Raw genomic sequence first — 27,971 nt, 5'->3', positions numbered from 1 at the left:
TGAGAAAAATCCATTTTATCGCGAGCGCACGAGGAGTGGCGATAATGCATCACGCTCGACCGAAGTTTCGCAGTTGGCTCGTGCGCTGTTAAGTGAGTGTGTGCACCTGTTTGAGTCTCGAGTAGCTCATCACTACACAGTATACGTGTGCGGTACGTATACACGAGGAGCACAAGGAGCATTCTCTTGTGGTACTTATACCGGTCCCCATCATCCAGCCAGGACCAAATACGCGCGCGCACCTGTGTCAAACATTATGCAGACATGCAAAAGCCCCTTGAAATGCAAATATTTGCCGTGAGCGCAATTAAGGCTCTCGACGTACGGAAATCTCGACCGTTCCCTGTATTTGCTCATTGTCGAAAAGACGCGATTCCATTTGCAAAAGTGCCACGGCGAGTCGGAACCAAAAGTCAGTTTGTATAATCGAGAAGAGCGAGTTTTTGTGACATTTCTGATTCTCCAAAATGATTTCCGTCGGTGACACGACACGTTGGAAGTGTCTGTAACGTTACTGTCATATGGTGACTGACAACAGTTAATGGACTATCTAATGTTTGGAGGATTAGAAAAACCAAGCACTTAAGAAATCTTTTCTCTGTCTCATAATTTTTATCATTTTTTATAATATGTTACCAAATAAATAAGAATAATTATAATATAAGTAATTTAAATGTAGAAAAGGAGTTTTCAAAAGGGAAGCATTTCCGCAATTGAACATGGAAAAGCTGTTTTCGCGTAATAATAGATATTCCGCAAATCATGAAATTGAATGTAGACCGTTAGATGAAAGCGAAATTATTACGTGGATAGGCAAACCTTTGTCACGATAACTGGATTGACGAACGTCCAGACGGGTATGACAGACATTCTACGCATCACGGCGCAATCATGCGATATCTACGGTTGACTGGCGTCTATTCCTATCCTACAGGAATAGCATCAGTAAGACTTGGAACTTTGTCGAATAGAAAATTTGAACTTTTTTCAACTAGTTCTCCGAACATGCGAGAAACTGCACAAAACTGTGATCATCTCGCTTTCACATGACAAAAGCGAAAGAGAGAAATTTGCTAAGACTTTATAATGACATCTTTTCGTTATTATGACTATTTCAAAACGTTTGTAACACCTATAAGAAATATTTTTTTAGATGAATTCCGTAGGACTGATTTATATTTTTTAAGTAGAATCTTTTATATCAATTTCAGCATTTCATCATAAGGCTGACGTATAAGATTATTTTTTTTCTCAGGAGTTAAGATTTCCCTTTCAGAACGGTGTTAAGATTTTCAGTTGTTTTCTAATGAGTTATTGTAACAAATCATCATTTTGTCTCGCAGAGAATAGGTATTTTTATTGCTACGAGCTGCGATGTAGATCGTCATTTGAATTCTGTAAGAATGCGACGGGCCATTTTTCTGCCTGTACAACATCCCCCTTCGAGACGAATGTTTATGTCTCGTGGGAATCTCAGGAGTTCAAGAACACGACCGCGACGGTACGATTTCGCGTTGGGAAAACGCGGCGGCAGGCAATGCCGGCAGACATTTCCATTACAAAGACGGCCGCTTTTGGATGGATCAAGCCGCAAGGATGCCACTCGAATATGTATGTGAGACACTCGTGAAAGGGGCTGCCTGACCTCGAACTCGAAATATATTCGTCAGACCGCCCATTTCGACGGTTCCTGACAGTTTCGGAATGCTTTTCCGCGTGCATTTTCCCGAATACGAAAGATTGCAAACATTCGAAATATTGTGTTTATTTTCAATATTCAATATTCAAAGGCGCTACGAAGTACGATGCTCATAAAGACTTATACGCGACAAGCAGATTATCGTAATTTAAAGATACAATATGATATTTGTGTTTTTATATAACAGATGATATTATGAAATTTCGTATATGCTATTTTATCGAATTTGTTATATAAAAATGAATTTACTCATCGACTGCGTGTCTGTAGAAAAGATTTTAAGCCGCAAGAAGATGAAAGCAGAAATGAATAACTAAATGTAAGCCTCAAGACAACTCAGAGCCGCACAATATTGACACTGAAAGGATTTTGCGCGGATTGATCACATTTGTCTATTTTGATTTCAAAAAGAATTTTTTTCTGAGATCAGATAAGGAAACAAAGAGAAAAGTTCAAAGAAAGATGATAAGAGACTGAGAAAATAGAAGGCAAAATACAAAATGTCGGAAGAAATTGAACTGAAGGAATGAGTATAGATAAAAAATTTAAGTAATATAAATCAAAATAATAAAAATTTAAATGAAGGCATAATATTACCATAAATTATATGATTAGTATAACAATATAATTGAGTTTGATAAAGATAATTTCTTTAATGAACATTTCTATAATTAAGCCGAATAGAAAAAAGTTGTAGAAACTTCATTTTTCTTACGTAGGAAAGGAAACTTTGCGAGACGGATAATTAAGTCATAAAAGTTATTGGTACTTCAAACTTTTTATAATCTTGGAATTAAAGGTTATACAGCCTTCGAAATTACCAAATCTACAAGAATATCTTTTCGAGAAATATTTAATCAAGAACTATTCGTGTTTGCAATAAATTTTGCGATATTTTTATGGTATATCTATCTCGCTAATTTTTTACAGCTTCATACTAAATTTTGAGGTCGATTTACAGATTTCTATATAAATCCGAAATTAGATATTCTATAAAAATATATGGGTCGACTTTCCTCTAATTTCTGAGTGTTTCAATTAGATATAATTTAGTTTCGCTTTATTTCACACATGCATAAAATTTCGTGTGATAAAAATATTAAAGTACGACAGATGTTATTTTCTGAAATTGATTAAGTATCATAGAAAATGTTACCGCAATTGAAATTTCAACCCTTGTGCAAAATCCAAGCCTGATAATCGAGAGGACAATGATAACCTTGAAGAACGAACAATTTTCGCAAATTTACGAACTATTCGATAATGTAGACGCATTCTTTGTTTTGATATATTTATTCACGCTGCACGAAATTTCTTTAATAATTAGTTCAAAATTAATGAAAGTTGAATAAATATGCGAGATATTACATTAACTTATTATTTTTCCCCTAACCTATTGCTTGCTTTTTACGTATCAAACGCACGATGGAAAATATAATTGGCTTTCGTATAGCGTGGTTTAAATTTATGAATAAATGTAATTTATTCTTAGACGCACGAAGGAACAAGGCTCGTATTTATAGTTGCATTTTTGCTGAAAAACTTAGTTGAAGCTAATCTTGACACAAGATACAGTTTAATAAATAAGGCTTGAAAGTTAATTTGATGTTCGTCATATTTGCAGTTACGAGGAACTGAATTGAGAACTTGATGAAGTTTGTCTTACGATACAGTTTGAGTTTTGTTTCTCGCAGCTCTGCTAACAATTTTTCAGTTATGCATTAATCATTTTTTAATTTTGTGAAATTTCTTTGGATGTGATTTGAAGAAGGGGAATGTTTATTTATGTTAAAAGCTTTACCGTCCAAAAGTAGTTTTCACAAGAATTAAAATTTTTAAATACGACTTTTTATTATGACATTTTTATATTTTATTATATCTCTAAAGATAACGTTAAATTATAATTTTGTATTTTATATTAATTTAATTATGGATACGTGCTTATTTGAAATTCCTTTTACAGCTTTGTAACTGTTAATATAACATATATATCCCTTATATAACGGTATTAAAATTAATGTGCATTTTTTATTTCTAAATTAAATTTATTTTTTAAAATAATAGATTTACATCAATCCTTTTAAAATGGAATAATTTAATAACATATTAATCGCACACATTTAAATGATCATAAATGGAAAGAAATTATGATTTGCATAACAATTAAACATTTGCTATAACATACATACATTTTATGTACATCTTAATTAGACTGAAACAAATCTCTCGTCAATTAGAATTTTTATCAAATATTAATACTTTTATTCTGAAATTCTCTTTTTCTCTTTTAATCAAACAAAATTAATTGTTTTCTTAGGTAATGCTAATGAGTTTACAGAAGGAAACATAAAATTATATTATATAGTAATATATAATAACAGTTCATTTACAGAAATTTATTTAAAAACAATATGTACAATTTAAGGAATGGAATAGTCAATGTAATTTTATTCTATTAAGCATTGAATATTTCAAAACAACAACGCTTCTAAAGGCACGCGGTCTTGTTTAGATAACGAGCACCTTGTGACGTACACAAGGTTACCGCGCGCCGCGCCGTAGCGCGGCGCGCCACCCACTGTGTTGTCATTCGCACAATGAGACTCGAGTCGGCAGGTAGCGGCGTGTGCCTCTCTGCGTGACTCTCGCATTACCCATCGAAATGCAATAGCATCAAGTGTAAAGAGAAGCCCAACGGGATTATTTTCTACGAACAATTAAGTAGCTCAATTAGCTCGTATAATTAAATTAACTTTCGCGATCAATTGTAATTGAATCGAATACTTTTATCAAAGCAATTACGCCGTGCGGATTGTTTCAAGGAAATTGAAACATGAAAAATTAAATTTTTCGTTTTACCGCAATATTTATACGCGTGCGGGCGCGGGCGGTAATGGTTTTCTCTAATGCTATTTAGATTTTGAATGTGCCTTGCATAGAATTTTAATTTTAACGTATTGGGTTGTAACTTAAATTTTTTATCACTCCCGCGCGGCGTGATATACAATTATTGTACATGGATTGTGTGATAAACTATATAAGTACATTATATATACTGAATTTTTATTTTATATTTTTGAATAATTAAATATAAATTAGCCATTAAATTAACTTTATAAATTAAAGTACTATATCGCACGGTGTTAGAATGCGGGTATCATATTTAAATCCTTTGAACTTTGAACGGTCGTAGTCGCGTTTCGATGGAATTCCGTCAGAGTGTAAAATAGTAAAGTGTGCATTATGTGTGATTAACATGGGTAGTGCCTTGCCAGCCAAGTGCGGATTATTATTCTAATGCTTAATATGCGCGATCATAATTACGCGTTTTCACGAGCATTGTGTGTACGAGTGAATAAATCTGAGAGAAGGAGAAGGAGGAGAAAGCCCCTCGAGCTTTCCAACACAGTCACCGCTGCGCACTATATCGGTGAGTGATGTATTACCCGTCATTAAGATAATGGATTTTTATAAGAATTAGATCAGAGATAAATACATATAATATGCATATGTATATAAGAATTAGCGTGCACAAGAGTACAAATATGTATGTAACATCTTATATAGATCTATTAATTTGAAATGATGGATTAGCACAAATTATGCAAATATTTAATGTTGGAATTGATATAATTGTTAATTTATTAAACGTTAATTTTTTTATTCATGTAACGTGACTATAAATACGAATCTAAATTATTTAAATCTAATCATAAAGCTTCGAGTCTTTATTATAAAATTTATATATCAGACTAATTACGATTTATCATACCATCACGCAATAATGTATAAAATTTTCCCATGCTCGTCGGCTGATGCATGCAAACGTAATACGTCAATACTTCATTTAGTCAATAATCAAAAAGTACGTCTGCGAGATATAAATTGATTCACCTGCATCGCCGCGTACATTCAATACGATTAACACCCGATTCATCGGTACACTGGTATCAGGTGTCTCTTTTCTATTATTTTATTTTTCGTGAAAATAGAGATAAATCGCAGTTTTTTATATTGAGAGAAATTAATACGTTTGTACTTTGTTAACTTTGTAGTTTTATTAATAATTTTATATATGTATATATAATTACTTATGATTTGACTAAATCATATTTATGCCGTTAGAATAACAATAATCACGGATTTTATAATTTCCGCTTTAAAAAGACGTAAAATTACCGAAGATATATAACTGCGAATAACCGCTTTTTCAGTGCGTCGGCATTTTACTTTTACGATGCTGAAACCACCGAAACTTGACGGGTCTGCAATTTCCCTCATATGCCCGTTAAGTTAAAAGAAAGTGCCCCAGGGAGATAGCCCCGGCCCAGGAGAAATTACAGAAGTACTCACGGTTTAGCAACTAATAAGCGCAACATAGAGACGTCACCGTTAGATAAATCTCGCGAACGGCAAGAGTGGAAAAAGCACGATTTACCGTAATCGATATTTAATTTTGTGAAATAAATAAAAGTAAATTCGCAGTTTTACAAATCTTATTAAAGTATTCCTACGGGACAAGATGTACGATATTGCCGCGTTCATTATTCAATATTATACGATTCTACTGTAAAACATTCGTCTTCGCGTTGTAGAATATTCTTAAAGTTCAATCGGACTAATAATAATATTATGAAATCAAGTTTGAGTATACTTTGAAATTTAGATGAATTCAACTTTGGTTATATAGAATTTAACAAGCAGCTGTAGCAGCAACCAACTTTAACCTTTAATCAATAGCGGTAATATCAAAGTTTTAAGTATAATAACAAAAAAGCATATTTCTAAAATTGTCTAAAATTGGATTTTTACACAATCAAAAAAAGCAATATATCTCGTATTTCTTTTAAAGTTTATATATGGAAATATTTTCATCAATTTTGAAAAATCAGATTCAGTCTAACGTGATATCAGAGAAAAACATTCCCAAGGTATCAAGTTAAGTCTCTTCTTCTTTCCGAACGCAGATCAACCGTTATTGTACGATTCGTAAAATTTGATATTGCAAGCTCCCTTGCTATTGCAACTTCCTCACGATTTCGTACTTTATCTAAATCGATCAACTTCGTACTACGATGCATTATTTCGAATAATATTTGTCTAAAGGGATAAGTTAGAAGAACCGTAATACAAGCCATATATTTCACGGGAAACTGGCAGCATTCCCTCCTGGCTTAATTCTACAAATCCTACGCCATTTTATAACGAAAATGTATCGCCGGGCTTCACGATCAGTGACACGGAACTTAATTAAACAAACAGATAAATAAAGCAAACATGTGCATGTTCAATCTCGAAGGATTAATTTATCTTTCGGTGTGTATACAGGCTGACCGTATCCAACGTTTTTCCTACTTTTATTGTTTTTATGTTTGTAATTCGTCGTTTCCCGCACTACCGGACGAGATGCATGCACCATGTAGGTACGTGCGTGCCCCTATCGATCGACATTTGCACAACGGGGGTGCTGTTATCGCGCGACACAACGCTATCAACGTATACGATCGTTTCAGAGTGGATGTTGCTTTAGTTGCAGCAGCCACTTTGCGGTGCCATTGACGTCAGAGCGGATCTCTAATCGCTGTTTGCGTTTCATGCGCCGAACAATAGCGATGCTTTGCTACGGGAAAGAGAAACGTTTCCATTCCTGACGCGACCGCATTAAGAATAGGCGCGAGATTCGTGCAATTTCAGTTCAAATAAAGTTTGCATTATGCGCAGGTTTCACATCCGCCGACCGCCGTATAATATGATGATAGGATAAAAATTATATAAAAATTTTATGCTGACACAGTTTGCATTTGTGGAGAAAGAAGCGAAGCATCTATTTGCCACTATTATTATATATGACCCAAATAATTTTCAATTTTACTACATATTATAAAAATTACCGTGTTATTTTAATAAAAAAAAATTAATATGCTTTATCAGAGATATGTAGAAAATTAATATATAAAATGTTATAAAGATTGCATGAAATTATATTTAATTTTGTACATCAAATTATAAAATGTTATTATAAATATGTATAATAATATGTTTTGTGTACCTAAAACTGTATTAAGAATAATTTTAATAAAATACGCATCAAAATTTATTTCTTTTTGGAATAGTCAAATGCCAATGAATCGTCTGCAATTCCGGGAATGTCTTGTGGACTGTCGTCATCTTTTATCTACGGGAAACCTATAAAAATCTTATTATGATTCCAACTACATCGCGGCCATCACGCATTGAATACAGTTATTGATGAGAAAACATGAATAGATATAAGAACAGCGCAGCGTAATCCGTTTCTGGCTCGGTTTCTTTATGGTAATGTCGATCATAAATTTCTTTATGCGATAAACATAAAAAGAGCAAAATTGAGTTCACGCAGATGATGTCTTATAAGTATACGTGCATCTTTTCGAAAATATATTTTTGTTATATGCAAAACTAAAAATGAAGAAAGTATTTGAAAAATTTACGATATTCCAGAATTATAAAAAACTATGATGTCTAAAAACTTCGACGCGTATCAAATTGGAACAGAGAAATTTTTCTCTGAATAAAAAACCGGCAAATTAAATGAAGATCAAAAATCTACAATTGTATTTTGCAATTTTTAAAAATTATTACAACAAAATTAAACGATATTATATCTCTTTCTAGAGACAGCAGATTTTTAAAGCTAATTCAAAAACTTCTGAATATCTCTTATATCAATGATATTTGATGTTCATAATTTAAAATGAGAAAAGTTAATCGATTAATAATCGAAAGTAACTGGCGCATTTAAACTTTCGACGTTGCATTTTTTCTGCACTTTATTGACTTAATAAACTCTTCTACCGCTAAATGTGATTTCTGACTTCTTTCGCGTAGGGATCTTTCGTTGTTAGCTTCAGTCTGGTCCTCACATTGAGGAGACGTGCAGAAATCCAACTTTCAATAAGCCGGCATGACCTTATTAGGTGCTTCCATCCTACTCGCAAAGCCATTCAATTTACCAAGAGAGATTTTCGTCGCTGCGCCAAGGATGGGAAACCAGAGATAGTAGAGTGAATGGAAAGAAAAAAAAGATTATGTGACGATGACCGACAAGAGAAAGAATCGCGGAGATTTAAGTGTTTGCAAATTTTATTGTCTAAATTTTAATTATCTAGCCTACAATGTTTTTTGAAAACCTCTAGACAGAGATATACATATAAAGTATATCTTTTTATTTTTCTTCCTGTATAATATAAACCAATTTTTGTGGTGCATAATGTATGACACGGACGTTTGCACAATATAAAAGCAAATACACCTATTCATCTACTATGTATTCAGAAAATAACAATTTTTCATCTTCTTTTCATTTCTTTTTTACTCACTTCTTTATACATAGCTTTTTATAATCTTTAAAATTAAAAATGTCAAAATTCAAATGTATTGTTGAAAGTCGGAAAATTATGCATTCGCGTATCATTAAGAGAAATGAAAAGAAGATATTTATAATTATAAACGACGCGATGAAAGCCTATTTACAAAAGCGCGCACAGTAGACGAACTACGCGTACGGATGACGCGATAGGGCGAAGGGACGCATTTTCTCATAAGAAAATACAATCACGGAGAGAAATAAAAGGGGGTCGAAGAAACGAGCAGAGGCGACATGTACATATACCCAGCGGGCGACGAAAAGAGAAGGAAAGAATTTGCGGATTCTATTTGCGCGCCGGGCGATATCGCGTATACTGAAAATATCAGGGCCCCGGGCGTTTATGTGTGCGCGTGACGCATATATATATATACGCGCGGGCACGAATTGTTGTAGGTACAGCGAGTAGGAAAAGCAATTTCCACCCGACGGCGATGCTGAATATGTCCACCATTTCAACTACTTTCCTCTCGACCATTCGGGATTTCGTCCTTGCACGTCTTTATACGTCTTGAATAAACGCCAAAGGCGTGCAAATATTGCGAGAAATCGTAGAAATTAATTATACCTCCGCGGGCAGAGGACTCGTTGATTAAACTACCAACCATCAATGTACATACCTGAGAAAAAGAATTGTCTAATTGGACACAGTAGGTCTCTTTCGTCCTTTCCATCCTTTTGCTTTTCTTCGAAACTTAAATTGCTTTCAGCGAATGTTATGATTACAATTTTACGGTAGAAAGTATGGTTGAAATCTATGCACTTGTACGAAGAAAGAAAGAAAGAGAGAGAGAGAGAATCATATCTTATTGATTATACATAATCGATTAAAATATAATCTTCTTAGTAAAGCAATTTGCGTTTCAATATTTCCAAAGCGGATAATTTTAATTTACTCGGACGGATATTAATTAATGTAAATTTATGGTTACGTATATATACATCTTTTTGGAAGAATAACGTTTATAATTTTGCTCCAATTAATTAGTATGATTCTGATATCGCACGATTCAACTCATAACATTCTAATGAATCGCAAATAATTACAAAATATACCTTTATAACCGCAATAAATGTGTCGCAAAATAAGCAGAAATAATAAAATATTATATCAACGAGAAACAATTTGCTTGCATACACGAGAAGAAGTCACGTAACAAATTAATAAGCAAATACAATTAAACCACGATAAACAGAGATCTGGAGATCGACTCGTTCGTGAGGCCATTCATTCTCGAGTGGCATATGTATTTTCTTCATTTTGATCATCCAATTATTCTTGAATTTCCTATACTGTTTATCAATTTTACCCGGTAACTTGACCAAATAATGACTCTATATGAGCAATTAACGAAATCGAATTTCTCTTCGCCGCTGCTCGTCGCGAATTAATCCCTGTCAATCGACAAAATTCCTAAGATAACGACTGCGCCGGCAACAGAAGGGAACAACGTTCCATTATTTTATATTTTAACAAGCGGGAAGCGGGATAAAACAACGTGCACACGTGCGTAAAGCGGGGGCGAGTGAACACACTTCGTTTTTCAACTTTGTAGTCTCCTCTCACTCCCTCTCTCCCCCTCTTCCTCTCTAGAGAAGGGAGTTTTCTACGGAATAACAGCCAGTCCACGCTCGAAGAATAAATTTCAGATTACCGCGTTCCCGGGGAAAACGAGCTACTCTTGCAAAATAAAGAGAAGTCCATTTAGCTTCTTTCATGAAAATACAAATGATTGAATTAAACCCCGGGCTACCGCGCGCTGTGCATATTGCGATTTTCTCGAGCTCACATGAAACTTCGTCATTCGCTAAACTCCGTGAAACTGGTGTACTTCCGATCAATCAAAGCCGAAATTCGATGGTCCCCTCCTCTTTATACGTATATAACCGAACAAATAACCAACTGTGTCGCAGATTCAATAAACCTGTGCATCGAGCTGGGAGATCGATATAGGAAACCTCTCTTGTCCTCTCGACCCCTTGCCAGTGCGTTTCTCAATAAACACACAATGTTTCGTGATACCACGCGAAAGCGGCGAAGCCACACAGAGCCGAACGTAAACGCAATAACGAAGGAACTTATCGTGAAATGGAATAAATTTCGTCCACGATGGCCGTGCCATATTCTCCAACGGATTTGCAGCGGCGTAATGGCCGAAACGCGCGTCGTGTAGGAATAAACGGCGAACGTTCGTGCGAACGGCGAAGTTACAGTTCTCCCATAATTCTATTCTTTCATCCGTACTTCGCTATCGTACAATACGGCAACTGATATGCTTGAAAGCTTTCTCCCATAATCGTATCTCATCTTTTTGAAAGTTATCGCCAACTAATTACATATCGCGTCTGCTTACTCGTTGGGGCCGTACATCGTAAAATATTGTCCAATTAATAGATTATTCTCCTGATATTCGACTATGGTCTATTTCTTACTGTTTTGATGGGCTTAAAATCTTCATTGTGGGCCAACACTTACGTTACGTTAAAGTATCATCGATTTTTTACGCGTGAAAAAAATTTCGTATGTGAATACTTCGTATACATTATTCCATTTGCCCCAATAACAGAAAATGGTGCACAATAACGTAAATCTTCTCGAGCATTGTTTCATGATCAATCTCATTAAGCTCACCTCTCATTAGAATTTTTAATTGTCTGTCGACGTTTTTCCACTCGCACGTATACGGAAGCGGTGTCTTGGCAAAGAAACGATCGTATGCAGCTCGTGGATCGTCACACGGTTCAATAAGTTTCATAAGAGCTCGCTAAATAAGTAGTACTGTCAAATTAGATTGAACTTTCAACTTAAAGCGCGCGCGGAAAATCATATCAATTTGTATCAAAGAACATGACAATCGCATATCTTTTTACAAATGAAATGTACCTGCAACACTTCTATATCGCTCATCTTGTGCATTGAAATATCAAGACTGCGCAGAAAGGACTCGAGATCGCAAATAGCATTGATTTTGTTACTGTCTTGAGAGCTACGTTTTTGTTGGAGAGATTGACCTTTGCATTGTGCCACTTCTACCGGTTCATCCGCTACCACGTAAATTCTGTACACATCTTAAGTCTATAGATACATTAATTTCTATATATTTATATATATTTATATATATTTTTTCAAAAATGTTAAGATTTTCTAGGTTGTATTTCTAACTCAAACAATTTCCAATAACGCTCAGTATCTTCTTTATGAAAATTGTTTGATTGTACTTGAAAGCTCATTTAAACTGCGCAAATGCAAACTATTGATGTCAATCAATGTTAATTTCAATTAAATTTTAGAAATCTCTGACTTTAGCTCCGACAATTGTTAAGATGGAAATTTACCCCGATGTATACATCAGATTAAGTCCTCCCTTTAGGCTTATGAAATTATAAATGGGCATGTATTCTTGCTCGGAGACTCGCCAATAAACTCTAAACGGTTGTTCGTGACATAGTGTCTCGATCTACATTTATTCATATTATAATCAATAGAAAATTCAGAATTAACGTAATAATTTCTTACTCGATTCGATATGACTAACGTTTCTGTTTTTTTTTTTTTTTTCAAATTGCAATGATAAAGGACTGGCGCGTACTGCGCGGCGCATAAAAACTCATCACGTAAAAATCGCAGTGTTAAGTTAACCCAGTTTCCTTTGAAGTCTGTTACTCGGTAGAACTCCGGCGAATGAATATTTCATTTCCCGTGTGGTCAAAGGAAACAGCAACGTCACTGTCCGATTAATTCCTCACGTTTAGTCGTAATCCTGAGATTACGCGCGGCCACTGCTGTAGTTAGTTATAACGACGACGGAAAAATTTACATGAGATTCAAACGCGCGTATTTCGCAGTTTTGCGTTGACGAATCGGATTATCTCATTCGATTTCCGGGTACTTATATAGTTGTCGCTTAAACGGGAAATTGTCACGGGGATGCATTATCGCGCGCAAGTACGTTTCGCACACTTCGTGAAACACTCTGCGTTGCAGAATCTGCAAAACCGCGTTATGTCACCTCGTGGACCACCAAATCAATAGAGCTGGCCGACTGGCGGCGGTTAACTATTTGGACTGCCGCAAGTTTGGATCCATGCTTGCGTGGGCGGATGTTGTTAGGCGCCGATTAGAATCGTCGTGCAAAGCTGACGCGTTTACGGGTGCACGCATTCACACGCGTATAATGAAACTTGAACGTGCAAAAAATTTTCGCAAGCAATAATTGCGGATTTCTCGCGTAGCCCTTCGCAATTATACATATTTGTAGTTACAAGATGCGAAATCGTTTTTTCCTCCCCACAGAACGATAAGCGGAAATCCTCGACTGTTGAGTGGATTATGGCGTAATCCTTCCGCGACATTCGAAAATCTGCCGCAGCGGCGTATTATCCTGGGTCCCTTTATCGTTCTGTTCGTAATTTTATATAGGAGCTCGTAATCCCCTTTATCGCACGTGATTAAGATCCATATGTTTCACCTTTTTACTCTGTTTTTATGACAACAAATTGCTACGCCTCGTAAAAATTCCGCAACCGTGAACATACACATTGGCGTATTAGAGATAATCCTTGCTTTAATGCGGCTATCATTATTAGCTATTTTCGGACAAACAGTAACTGCGAGAAGTATATAAGTGTTACAGTATATTAGAAAGATAAATGTTGCATTACTTAACTAATATGTGTACTCTGTTTTAAGCAACAAATTTCTTTGCAGATCTCATGATTATCCGAAAGTTGCGGGATTGATTTTGTTATCGAGTGAAATTGAATGACACTTTTGTAAATCGAGATTTAAAGTTTCGCAGTTTTAAGGCGGATTTTAATATAATCCGCCTCCGCTTATCTAACAATGAGGGAGAAAGGTAGAATTGTATTTAGTTTTTATCCGTTTGCAGATTTGGGGAGGGATATAGAATTCGAAAAACGGTTTGGAGGGTTGAAATTAGTTTCTGGAATCACGTCATTGCCCGGGCCTCATGCGTGAATATTTTACTCGTCCGTTTCCACGGTATCAGTTATTCGCGGCACGAAGTCACGTATTTAAGCGAGCCGCAAACAGCTCCGAGGTTGCGTGGCTGCTGCAAAAAATTCGGATGTGACACTTGCGGAGAAAAATGGGTGGCACGAGCTCTGGATATTCGTAAGGCTTCCTCCGTATTTTGTAAAAATATATTTTCTGTGTCATTCTTGTTTACACTTGTATCGTGAAATTGTGAAATTCTCTACGTGCCGCTCGAAATAAATTATCTCTCTTGCCCGTCTGTATTATCTGATTAAACTTGGGCTACATAAGAGGGAGAAGTGGAACAGATGTTTTCAAATAAATTTTTATGTTCTGTATTTCTTATGAAATATATAACTTTATCATACGCGATGCTGTTATTTTAAATTAAATTTTAGCATATACGAGATGCGGTAACGGGAAATTTTCAAGCTTCTAAAATAATATCGAATGGCACGGTAATAGCGAGAGACTGTAATTGCATTGGCGAACGCGAGGCATGTGCACCGAAAGCCACGGAGAATTATCAAAGCATTTCAGTTGGTCCACCCCGGCGCGTCGACTAAGGTTCGGACTAATAAGATTGCTGGAATACACTCAATGAGCAGTAACGAAGCAGCTTGGAACTGCTTCAGGGGAAATTGGCATAAATGGAACAGCGACTGCAAACCGACGCGTCCATTGTTAAGCGCCTGTAATCAATATGCGCCTAGAGTACGTATTAAACTGGCGCATGAGAGGTTCAGAACGAGGATTAATCTGAGATTATGCCCGTGATACTTCTCTTAAAATGATTGAAACCGACTATTCATTTATTAAACTGTTATATCTCTCTTTCAAACATTTTCCTCGTGCATCAAACAAAATTTTTTGCCGTTATTTCTTTGAAATATAAATGTTTGAAAACCAAATTATTACCAGAAGAGAAAAGAAATCTCTTTTATCGAAAAAGATGTATTAATAAAAATACAAGAATTTTCTAATTTCGTAAACCGATTATAAATTATTCGATGATTATAATTATTCGACGCGATTTATTAATAATTCGAAATTAATCGCGAAACTACAATAACCAATATTATTCTGTGATCTAAAGGTAAAAATGAAGAGATGTGATGTCCTGGAAACAATTGGTACAATTAATTTTTTACTTCGAAATCACGGAATAGCATCGTTAAAACTGTTGAAACTGTCTTTGGTGTTCTGTATAGACATTCTCTATTGACTAAGACGATAGATCTGATCGACAATGATATCCGATGTCATGCGGATCGCTATTACCAAAATTGCACTAGCAAGAACGCTTTCTCTTGAATTCGAGGTACTCCCCTTTATGGTACACTCCGTCAAATTGCTCGTCGCGCGAAGTAAATCGAGCTCTCCGCGTCAACTAGTGCTTTAGACTCATCTCCCTGCTGTTACACCGTTTTACCATTCAGCGCGACTTGCATTCATGTTCCATTTGCAGATCGGCCCGACTCGCGGCGTGAATAGACGCGCCTCCCGTTCGGCCATTTCTTATGAGAACCGGCATCTGTGCGAATTACTCTTTTCGCGCACAATTCGCGCACAGGTTTCATTAATTCTCTAAAGCTCCAATCTCGTAACGTACAACGTGTGTGCATTGTAGCTTTCGAGTTTTTGTAGCCGCTTAAATAAAACTCGACTTAAAATTAATTTAAAACCACAATATACGAAAAAATATCTTTTTTTATGTAACTTCTCTTCCTTTCTCTCTTTCACTAATTGAAAAATTGTAAAAATATTTTATTTTATTTTTTTATCCATATGTGTTTGTACACGGAAGGAACGATTTTGCTGGACGGTCTAAAAATTTTGATTTAAAAATAATTTTGCTGAAAGCACAAAAATCATAAGCATTGCTGTAAAGCTGTTTTGATATTCTAATAATTAGTTTGAATTTCCAACAAAATTATATTTTGACGGTTTAACAAGAATTATTTTTAGATCTGCAAAATTTTTTAAGCCAAACCTTTCAGCAAAATCGTTCTTTCCGTGTACGTATATATTATAACTCTTAATAGTGAACTTTACCATTGCCGCAGTTAATTGTGTTACAAAGCAACATGTAATTTAACATGCGCACGGTTTGCACAGATCTGTTCTATCACAATCACAAGTTGCATCAATATAATTCCAATTAATCAATGACTATCGAATGTCGTGCGATTGATCACCAGTGACAGGGGCAAGAGGCCAATTGCGTAATTTGCTTACGGGAAGGGTTAATATGCGTTTCGCACTGAACGGGAAAATGCGCGTAATCGCACGAAAATTCGATTAGCGAAGTTCCAGGATGCACGACGGCGATAACAGTTAATTGTGCGTTTCATTAGCGGACGCTTCCGCACTGCCGTACGCACGCGTTGTTGCTAAAACGGGGCTTTAACGGCGAGTAACCCGATAGGTTTTAAGCCGGCGTTCTGCGCAAGGTTACCCTGGGGTACATTCACCTAGAAATCGTTAAGTTCATTTGCAGGCTAACAATGTCTAGCTAGATAGATCTATCCGCACGGAAAGAACAGTTTTGTTCAAGTAGTTAAAATTCAGCTAGATATATACAAATCTGCGTGAAAATTATTTCGTTGGGCTGTCAAAATAATTATGTAGGACGCTCGAGCTGGTTGTTGGAATGTTATCAAAACTTTTTGAGCAGCATTGCCTCGTCATGCAGCGCATGAGTTTTCTACACAATTATTCCGATGGTTCGACAAAATAATATTTTCAGATTTGTATCCATCTAAATTTTGCTTCAGCAAAATTGTCCTTTTCGCGTAGAATCCGCGTGATCCGGAAATCAATAGCAATCAATTAATTTGAGCAGCAAAAAAGAATCTGACCAATACGCCTCCGTATTCGTTTTGTCCGTTTTAAAATTGATATTCTAATTCTTGACAATATAGTGAGTGCTCCCGTGCAATATCCGGAATCGAATTAATTGCCAAACATTTCGACGTGGTTCACTTATTGAATTTTTTCAATATCACGGAATTGCTAATTCCGACGACGTTAAACGGAATTAAGGTTTCACGTGAGCGACACTTATTGAAATATCCGCGTTTGGCGGAATAATATTTTTTGTCTCTTATGCAATCGGTCGCTCGTGAATTTTTCATTCGTTCGTAATTATTCTACGTTGTTCGTGGACGATTTTTACACTTTGTTTTTACTGTCGTTGCTGTACCGTCTCATGAATACTTCTCGTCCGCAAAATAACGAAGTGATATTAATTTAGCTATCCATCATGAGTATAAAGAAAAAAGTTATTCCGCCAGTAATAAAGTTCGCTCGTTACTTTATTTTCCGGCGTATACTTTAGTCAAGAGAGAAAATTCCGGGAATTATTTTCAATATATTAACGAACTCGTTGTTGCATTACCGTCATTATATGACTCTTTGACATGGCAGTCGATTTCAAATAAGCTAAAATTGAAAAGTACGTGACGCAATGATACGTTTGCTCGCGACTTTTATGTAAGAGACTGTCTTTAAGAAATGCGGTGTCGTGGAAAAATATATGTTTAATCTTCGATGACGTATCTTGATGGAAGGGCTCACGCTCTATCCATTTTACTTAATGCGAAAGTTCGACGTGGAAGGTGAGTCATTTTAATAAAATTACTTGTTTAACTTCACGCAAAATTTAGAAAGATTCGCGCACGTTATGGATTATTTTGACGTAATGTTGTTAAAAAAACAGATAACAATTTTAATATTTTAATCAAGAGAACGTCTATTCGCGGGAAGGGACGATGGGAACGACGGTCAATTATCCGGAACTATGACGTATTCGTCCCCGTTCGTGCCATTCTCGTATACTCTGCGATGCAACGTTCGCATTCACACATGCAATCGTATCAGCATAGGTACGCGGGTGCCCTCGTGGGCCTCGTGCTCGCCTGACACACAGACGTTAGCACAATAACGTAGTGCTACGCCAAGTGACGTGACAGAACATAAACCACTGTGAACTGCGATAGATGCGGAGAACCGTGCGTTGTCATATTGACCCCTTTGGTATCATATTTCCATTTTTTTTATCAAAATATCGCAATTTGAAATCGCATGTAGAAAACGTATGTAGAAAATACAATTTTTTATTTTATACAACATATATATATATTTTTTATTGTTTATTTTATACAACATATATATATATATATATATTAGGTATTTTTTATTTATATATGTATTTTATATATATATATATATATAAAATACATAATTTGTTATTAATAAATTACTATGTTATATATCTTACATGAGATTTCAATGTATTACTCTGATGTTATATTGACGAAATTGGCGTCCTTAAAATATTATTTATTTAGGTAGTGTATTTTCGTATTTTGCGTACTTCGTGATTTTATTAATAAATTATGCCGTGTAAGACGCTCACGACAGTTGATTTATGGCTTGAGAATCCTGCTGAAGTAGAAATACAGATATGAAGAACAGAAATCAGATGATAACTGATTTATAGCTGCGCGTATCGATTTCGATACAAAGTCATAAATCTTGACTTCACGCTTCCTTTCTCACATTTTTAGCATCATCTTTGTCTCCGTCTGACCTTCATCAAAACCCCAGCCTCAAATGCTTTCGTATTTCTCCCCTCTGATGTTATTTCGTATCCGATCAGTCTCTCACAGTAACCTCTCTACCTTTTCGGCACACTCCCCTCTATGATTCATGCTCGCATGGAATACAGCTACTTCATCGCGCTAACGTAATCCCACGTTCCCTCATGTACGGGATATTATTTTTATATGTTGAACCCTCAGGATCCTCTCATTAATCCCGGAGCTTATGGGAAATTTTCACCTGTATATAATTAATAAAGGAAGTTATAAAGAGAATAACTTAAATTAGTATGGTAGTTTATAAATACTTGACAACATTTGGAAATAAACACATAGAAATAAGAATTGTATAATTCATTCAATTATTATACAATAGTCTTGAATTTTGTGACTGTAAGTATCAGAAAATTTTGATCTTTCAGAAACCTATTGGTATACATAAGTAACTGTCCTCTGCTTTTTTGCTCTTAGAAAGAAAAATGTTAGTCAAAAATTTATGAAATTATTATTTATTAAATTATTATTCTTATTACACTGAGAATTATGGATATTAAAATGAAATTCTAATTGCGGTTGATGTAGATTCGGTTATTTTTTTCCGATATCGCAGTGGGGTCGCACATATTAGCTTTTCATTGAGCCCGTTTTATACATGCATATACGACGCGTCCTTAACTTCTACAGCAAACTTTTGCACGATCCTGCGGAACACTGAAAAGCGACCGCGTATACTTCCGCAGTGTGGCGGATACCCTCTATCGTTCTGCCTCCTCTTTTTCAGCACGATGGCAACCCGATAATAAAGTTTTGCGAGCGAAGCCGCGTTTCGCTGCCAACGGCGCGGGGAGAAACTTTTTCTCTGTACTTTCGTTTTGTTTGATTATCCGCGGACGCGCCATGTAATAACCGCGTTATTGTTACTGCCGTTGGGATCGTCCTTTTTTACGTCAACGCATATCACACGTGCGAAATCAATTTATGAATTTGTACGTGCTTCTATTTCAGTTCTAAATTAGAAATTATTATAAAGTGATATCTAGTTGATCGGTTTAAAAGTCCAAAAATGTAAAGTATTCATTTCAGATATTTAATAATTAATATAGTGGAAGCAAATTAATATTCGCAAATATTTACAAAATAACAATTTTAGTATTTATGTAATTTTGAGATATTGTATATTTTTAGATTCCGAATCTGTTTTTAAGGTCAACGACTGAATACACACAACGATACACGGAAAGAACAATTTTACTGGATTCAGATTTAAAAATAATTTTTGTTTAATAATCAAAATAATTTTGTGCGAAAGTTAAAATGATTGCTAGAATATTAAAACGTTTTATACCAATGCTTATCAGTTTTAACATTCCACTAAATTATTTTGATAATTCAAAAAAAATTATTTGCAGATCTGTATTCAGCAAAATTGTTAAACCTTTCAAAATCGTTTTTTCGGTGTAGGTTATATTTTATAAAATAAAAAATATTTATCCAAATATCGCTCACCGGAAAATCTACTCGTATATTTCGAAATTTTTCAGGTCACATATTAGATCCCGCTTAAAGTGACTCTACGTTCTTTTCTGTAATCGCGCTTTTGTTGTTACAGCTGTATCTCATATCAGTCTCTGGTAGTGTATTTTTCGTTGCTTATGTTCAAGAGAGCCCGGCGATATTCTCAGGCAGATATTTCACGAAATAATATAGACACAGCTCGGCGGATGTGCGGTTTTATTAAAAATTCGCACGCGGAAACCTGTGTAGCAAAAATATTAACCAACCCAGACGCCACACGTTCACTAAGTGTAGACTGAATTTATTTATAAAACTAAGTCAGCAGAAATATCGAAGTTCCCGCATAATATCTTTGAATGCGCATCTTGTAGCACATAAAAATTTTTGCGAGTGGAAGTTCACGTAGGGTAACACCGACAGATATGTAAAACATAAGAAGCGATGTCGTGAATAAAAAATACGGGCAATGTTTTATGCATGTTTGAATCTCATTCCTTGCGTGTCGGAGAATGCATTTTTTTTTTGGAGTGAGTAATAAATAATAGGGAGCTTAATTGTATAACAGCCGTATTTCGGTCTCACAGAGACCGTTGAATTCGTCTCGTAAGATAAATTATTAACTAGGAAAGTCATACGTGTATTTTTCAAATGCGTGTCCTGAATCGCGTTGTACAATGTACAATTTTAATAAGAAGATGAAAAAAATTGTTACAACAATATTCTCTATATTTTGAAAAGAAATATATGTGAATTTAAGTTATATTATATTGAATACATCTGTTAATTAGATATGTCTATCATAGCTGTGTGAAGTTGGCTCCCCACTACTGAATGAATATTTAAAAACGCCATTACCTCTCAATTGGTGGTCGTTTGGTAGTCCATTTTCGATGATTGATAGTCATCGTAAATAATAATATGAAAAAAGACATACATGCGTAAAGTTAGCCTCTCCTTTCGCAAAATATGACTTTCCAGATTGCATAAGTAATCATAACTTTAAGCATTCGTTTGGTGATTGTTTACTGATGTTTGATAATCGCTGATAAAACAACGCTGATAAAATTTGTATATTTGTTATTTCATTTGTATTAAATTCTTAAAAGTAAATGTCTAATAACATACATGTACAATATTGTCAATAATTCATCGTACAATAATTCAACGTTAGCTATAACGATATTAATTTTTTATTCTTTTTTCTTGTACTTTTTTCCGCTGTACCTGTCTGCAACTGTTCTTTTGCTATTGTTGTTTCTCCTTGCTTTATTTTCGCGATTCACACATGAGTAATGGTAGCCAATTTGGCAGTTCAGCTCGAGCAAACTTGGAAAATCGAGAAAGTGTGCCAAGCGGCGTCGTGGTGACTCGGGTAAACAGATTTCCGCGGACGATAAGAACGACCGTAATGGAGGGAACTGAAAGGAGGCCTAGAATCTCGGGATTGAAAATGGACCGTTCTATCGATATCTTTTATGCAGATATTGGAAAATTAATAACAAATTCCCAAGGCAATAGATGCTAAAATTGATTTTAAAGACGATAATCCATTTTTGCCAAAAAATTTTGCGATTTATGAGAATTAAATAATGTATGTGCTTAATATAAATTTTAAATTAATACGCGATTCTTTCTATTAAATAGAATATAAAAATAGAATTAAAGATTAAAAATAAATTTATTAAATATGTAGCAATATTATTTTCATTTGTTAACAAAATATACTAGAATTTATCTATAATGCACATATACTATATTTGTACTATTATATCATTATTTATTTTTTCATGATTTATGTATTTGTTTTTTTATATTTCTTTTATATTTAATAATTACATTTTTATAATAGTTTTAATTTTAATGTGCTAATAAATATAAAGTATAATAGGAATTGAGCAAAGGTTGAAAGGTGGTCAGAATAATGCGCAATTTTATTACTTTACTTATTTATTTTACAATAGATATATCCTTGTTCTATATTGTAATAAACGTCACTTTGATTTAACATTCGCGCATCAGTCGTCGAACAAAAAATATTAAAAGACATAAAGGCGATTTAAGCGTGACATAAACAAATTCGGCGGTGGATGTTTGGATTGGCGGTGATAAAGTAGTTACAAAATTCAAAACCGCGTTTAAAGCCGCGGATATCGGAACCGCAGATATCGTTAGTAACAACTGGCGCAACCGATGCAGCTATATGCGATCGATATTATTTTGACGGCGACATTTATATACGTATATGCACTTGATCTATTCACTCGCGACATTTATTTATTTGTCACTGTGCATGAAAAAAAAAGGTAATAACAACAATTCGGTATCTAGTGCACTTGTGGATTTAACGTAGATTCGATACTAACTCGACTCTCGATCGATCGAATATATTACCATATATTATCAGGAACGCCCACCATCCCGCAGGAATTCTTCGTGTGGTATCGCTGTCGATTTTTTTACATAAATCCAATGCTCATCAGAGTCGGAGTCGAATTCAATTTTTGCTGTCAGGAATTTCTGTAATTTCCCAGGGGTAAGTAGTTAGCGCTCCACCTATTGTAATCGATCTTCTGCCAATTGCGGACGGTTTTTCCAGCCCCATCGTTATGCAGGGCGAAGAAACGGCGCGGAAGTTTGGAAAAAGTGGGGTGAGGTTACGAGAGAGGTCTTTACGAGGATAGCATCGGGTCACATTGTCGAGACTTCATAAATTCTGTAACCCTTCCACCGATGCATTCTCGCCGCTACATCAAACTTTCCTGAAGTATTTCCCCCTCCCCCCTCCCGAAACGAAAAGTTTCCGCGCAGAAAACTTCTGACGGCTACTATTCTGACGTTTACAAACGCGTGCAATTGCAGCGCATCGGATACAATTCGCATTCATCTATGATGATTTTTGTTGGCACGCCACTGGGACATAAAATGTATATTTTCAACGGAAATTCCCCGAAGCCGAAATGTCAAGATAAAGTGCGTCTTTGAGATTTGAGTGAAGTGAACGCGTATTTCTCATACATTTCTGTGATATTTGCGCTACGTTGTTATGCACTATTATAAATCCCACGTCAGATTAATCAAAATGTAAAATCCTAGTTGATATTCTTCTTCACGTTTAATCTTTACAAAATAAATATTTCGCTGGTTTACATATTCTTTTTGATTATGTTATAAAATTGGCAATAATATCAAACTGAACTGAAAAATTAAACCGCGATATGCATGCATAAATGGCATACATTCTCTTACATAATTTAGCAACATCCTATATTTTAGGATTATGTAATGATTAGGAAGAAAACAAATGATTTTTCGTGTAAACGGTAATAGCAGTACCTCCGAAATGTTGATGCTACGTCGACTTATCTCGAAATCTTTTCGTGCTTGTAATAGTAACATTAGGGACAACACACAGAGATAGGTGAGAAACGTAAGTTAATATACCAAAGGGAAAAAACCACAGGATGAAGGACGACTTTGCCTATGTATAGAGCAGTATTATAGGTACCCTCAACCGTTATTTCGCATCGTATTTTCGTAAATTCTCGCAATTGGAATAATTTGGTCAATCAGTGTTCTACTATTTTACTTATTTGCGGTTTTGCACAGAAGCTTTACATTGCAAATTTGACAAATTATTATTCTAATTGTGATGATTATTAATTTACAATCTCGAATTATAATTAAATTTATTCGGTGAATTTACAGTGCACTTGCATAAATAAACTAGTACGACTCGATGAGAGTCGCACATCATAAATATAAAACACTTCCAAAAGGAATTATGGATATGTACTACTGCATTATTTAACAACCTTTCTTTGCCGGCATGTGTTCATAAATGCCGTTGAACTGCCAAAGACACTCGTTTTTGAGATGTCCAGACGAGAATCGTCATTGTGCTCGCCACAATGCGCGTACTCCATTATTGTGAGAAACCCGCGAGAATCCAGCACCGTTTATCAGGTGGACAAAAGATGCTGTAAATCTCACATATCCGTTTCTTGTCCGAAACGTCAAGTACCTGATCTACAAGAATGCAAGGTATTCTAAAAAGTGAAATATAATAAACAATTTTTATTTAATACAAAATATATTTTTTGTTATTTTATTACGTTAAAATAGATATTATTTACGCGTAACATTATTATTAAATAGACTTTTCTGTTACAATTTATTGTGGTTTAGTAATTATCAGAGCGAATTTATTTAATGCGCTTTCGTTTTTATTATTTTTGTATTTTGACACTTTATTAATAAAAAATTAAATTCTTATTATAATAAAAATTGCATTGAAACAGCACTTTCTCGTATAGCAGAACATTCTTTCCAAGTAATCTGAAAGAGAATTCTCGTAAAATCCCATCTCTAGATCATTATTGCAGTTGCTACGCGACAGTACCAATGCGGCTACATAAAGTGGAGTAATGGTTTACCATAAAAAAAACTTCTCGCGACAGCAAATGGCGGTCGGTCGTTTTCTGAACGTAAGACGCAGTTAGAAGTTCGTCATTGTGGCGGTCCATCTCTTGGATTGCACGAGTTTTACGACAAGCAAAATTTCCTTGCCTTGAGGGATTCTGTTAGAGGGAAGGAAAATCCTATTCCAATGGCGCCGCCAAATTCCTAATCCGCCGATATATCAGCGTTACCACGGCGCCGTATTTGTTCAAACCCGTATCTCCGCACAACGCTTCGCTTCCGGTGCGTGTACCGAATACGGGCACATGCACGCGCAACAGATTCTAAGCGGCTTACGCAAAGCCAGACGTTTGCGTCAAAGATGCAGGAAATGTCTTTGCTGCTAAGAAGCTTTCGCGAAACGTTGGTACGTCCGAAAATACTTTTACGCAATTAATTATAATTTAGCATTACAAGTGAAGATCAGTTTACGTCTTAATTGTTTACGATAAAAGAAACCTTTTTTTTGTTGAAAAGAATGAATATGCGATATAGAAAGCCATTATATGTTAATAATTACTTAAGAAGAGATAGATTTAGTATAATATCATATTTTGCTCTCTAAAACAACTTATAACTTAAGGTGCGCAATTTTTCTCTCGGAAGCTCATTATCTTTTCATTAGGAAAGTATTTATCGAGATTTCGTCGCGGAGTGACGATTGCGGATATAGTAAGATTTAGCTGGAAGTATATTGAATATATAACGGGACAAGTCCTGTTTTAGAACGGGCGCATTCAATATCCTCGACATTTCTGCGAGACATTCATGTATACGTCGGTGTTGAGTGAGAGCCTTTAAATTTTATACACGAAGTTACACAATCAAGTTGTATTTTAAACGACATTGTATATCGATGCCTGTAACTCGGAAAGCACGAATATCGAAAATTTCCTTAAATAGATCAGCAATTTCATTTAACGCTATACAATAAATTGAAGTTTGTGAAGGTATTATCAAGTTATGGTGAAGAGACATTCTAATTGTAGACTCGCGCAAGAATATATATCCTTTATTTCTGAAATTATATTAGTCGAAAATAACATCTCTCTAAAAACGGATGTCGTGCGAGTAAGGTATCCATAAAACTTTTAGCGACATAAACCGTCACATCACATTACAAGGGTATAATTGTCAGATACTCAAGACACACCAGTGTAAGTTACCAATTCTGTCGTTCAATAAATACAAGTGATACAGGATCCGGAAGAGATGTAATCGAGCGATGCGGCCGCGGTGATCGACCCGTGGGATATGTATCAATTCCATTAGCCGCTACTCCTCGCGACGCACATTCAGTCTCTTGTCGGTGCCCAGTTACATCGGGGAAGAAGCCCTCGAGGCTTCCGGATATCGCTGAAGAGCATATACTGAGACGGCTTTAAAAAAAAAAGGGAGAATCTAGAGAATATGGTTGTGTCGGTTATTTTTGTGCTATTGCCTGGCTGGCAAATAAAATTGATTGACGAATATAAACGACAACGATAATTAATAATTAAAGAAAAATGAATATTGCATTGTATTTTAATGATTATTGAGAAATTTTCATCTCTTTGTGATTGCCGAAGTCGTATAGATTTATTTATTCTTTAAAATTTTTTTTTTTAAATAAATCTTAGAAATTATTAGTTAAGTATTTTTACAGAAAAATAATTATTGAAGCTAATAATTATATTAGAATATAATATTAAAATATAAAAATACAATTGTATTAAGAAATATTTATACTTAAAATTTTTTCATTTTTCCATGAAGGATAGGAAATTTTTCAACGTAGCTTACTAGCTTCTCTCCTTTTATGTCCGCGCGGTTAATTAAGTGAATCTTTAAAAAGGGGAACATTGCTACGCTTCCTCCAAATGAATATATTTGCGGAGGCGTCGCAACGGTCTCACAGGACGGCCGGTTATTGCTTTCTACTAGAAACTTTCCGCCAAGTTTTGCTTGGCTATGGTAATTCCGCTGTGGTCCGTCTCAACCGTGGGCTCGTGTTACTCTCTTGGTCAAATGAAATCTCTGCGCGAAAAATATCATGTCGCAGAAGAAGAATAAACTTTTCGAACATTTAGTAAATAAATGCGAAAACTAAAGTATATTTGTCTATTAGAAAGCGGTAGAAAAATTAAAGTAACATTTGGATGACGTGATGCTTGCTAATGCAATAAAATGTAAATTCCGGACTGTGACGCTGTCCTGCGCTCAACTAACTGTATGCGACGTATTCAGCGATGAGACGAATAATCTTACAGAGAGAAATATGCAAATTACAACGTTTCCAGCTAAGTGCAAGGCTGTGTAATGAATTTGAATTGCGTTTAGCGTATAATTTCGAGTAACATTTATCACGAAATCTAATATCGTCTCTTGCTTGTTGATAGAACGGCATACATTCCTCACTTAGATTGTCCTTGCGTAAATTTACGTTACTCCCATTATCGTGTATAGCTTTTGTATAATTCCTTTGATATTGCAAGTTTAATTTATTTTTTATGTTAAATATATTTTTCTCTTTTGTTAATATAGCAAACGATAAAATAATTTCTGATTATATATATAAAGAATCCACGATAGTGTATTAATTTCTAACTAACTTAAACAAACTTGGCATTTCCCGCTTGTATCCCCTAGAAGCACGAACATCATGCGTGCTACATGACTGTCGGGCTTATACAACAGATTGACTACTAGCCTGGGTAATGGGCGTTTCTCGCAGGCGAAATGCCAGACAAAAGAGCGTTCTGTTTCCTAAATTACGACCAGTGATTTGGTTGAAGGATACGCGAGGACTCAGTACGAGAACCCCTTACTGAAAGGGATGATACGAGAATGAGAGTAAGATAAAGTGATACCCACCACATAAATGTTCTGTAATCTAATACAGAATGTTCATAAATTTAGTTGCCGTAGCAAGGTAGAGATATCACGTTAAATTAACATGTTAAATATCGTCGCGAAGTCCCAGCCATCTTGAATATGATTCTATAAAATATTGATGAATTCAATTTTCGAGAAGTTGTGCTATGCATTATTTATTTATTTATCATTCTAATACTTATAATACAAGGATCGATACAGTTATAATAAGTAAGTTTAAAGAGAAATATTTTGATCGAAGTCACTTAAATTGAAGTACAAACAAAAGATAAACACACGGAAAGAACAATTTTACTGAATCCAGATCTGAAAATAATTTTTGTTAATCAATAATCAAAATCATTTTGTGCGAAAGTCAAAATGATTGCTAGAATATCGAAACGTTTTATAGCAATACTTATCAGTTTTAACACTCCAACA

General features: G+C 35.2%; 1 protein-coding gene across 2 annotated transcripts in view; it reads left to right on the top strand.

The window, feature by feature from the left end:
* The first annotated feature begins 4,279 nt into the window (after positions 1 to 4,279).
* LOC105453358 overlaps positions 4,280 to 27,971 on the top strand; it is a 58,125-nt gene continuing 34,433 nt past the window's right edge. The window contains exons 1-2 of one of the 2 annotated variants that reach the window (XM_011695241.1): positions 4,280 to 4,466; positions 4,893 to 5,129. In XM_011695241.1, coding sequence (XP_011693543.1) covers positions 4,997 to 5,129 — 133 coding nt within the window. In that variant the 5' untranslated portion in view covers positions 4,280 to 4,466; positions 4,893 to 4,996. Of the gene's footprint in view, positions 5,130 to 27,971 lie in introns of both variants that reach the window. The other variant, XM_011695240.1, reaches the window with a different exon arrangement.

The sequence above is a fragment of the Wasmannia auropunctata genome, unplaced genomic scaffold, assembly GCF_000956235.1.
Source record: "Wasmannia auropunctata unplaced genomic scaffold, wasmannia.A_1.0 LD336000.1, whole genome shotgun sequence".
Taxonomy (NCBI): domain Eukaryota; kingdom Metazoa; phylum Arthropoda; class Insecta; order Hymenoptera; family Formicidae; genus Wasmannia; species Wasmannia auropunctata.
The sequence above is the reverse complement of the archived record's forward strand: the minus strand, read 5'-3'. Positions and strand labels throughout refer to the sequence as shown.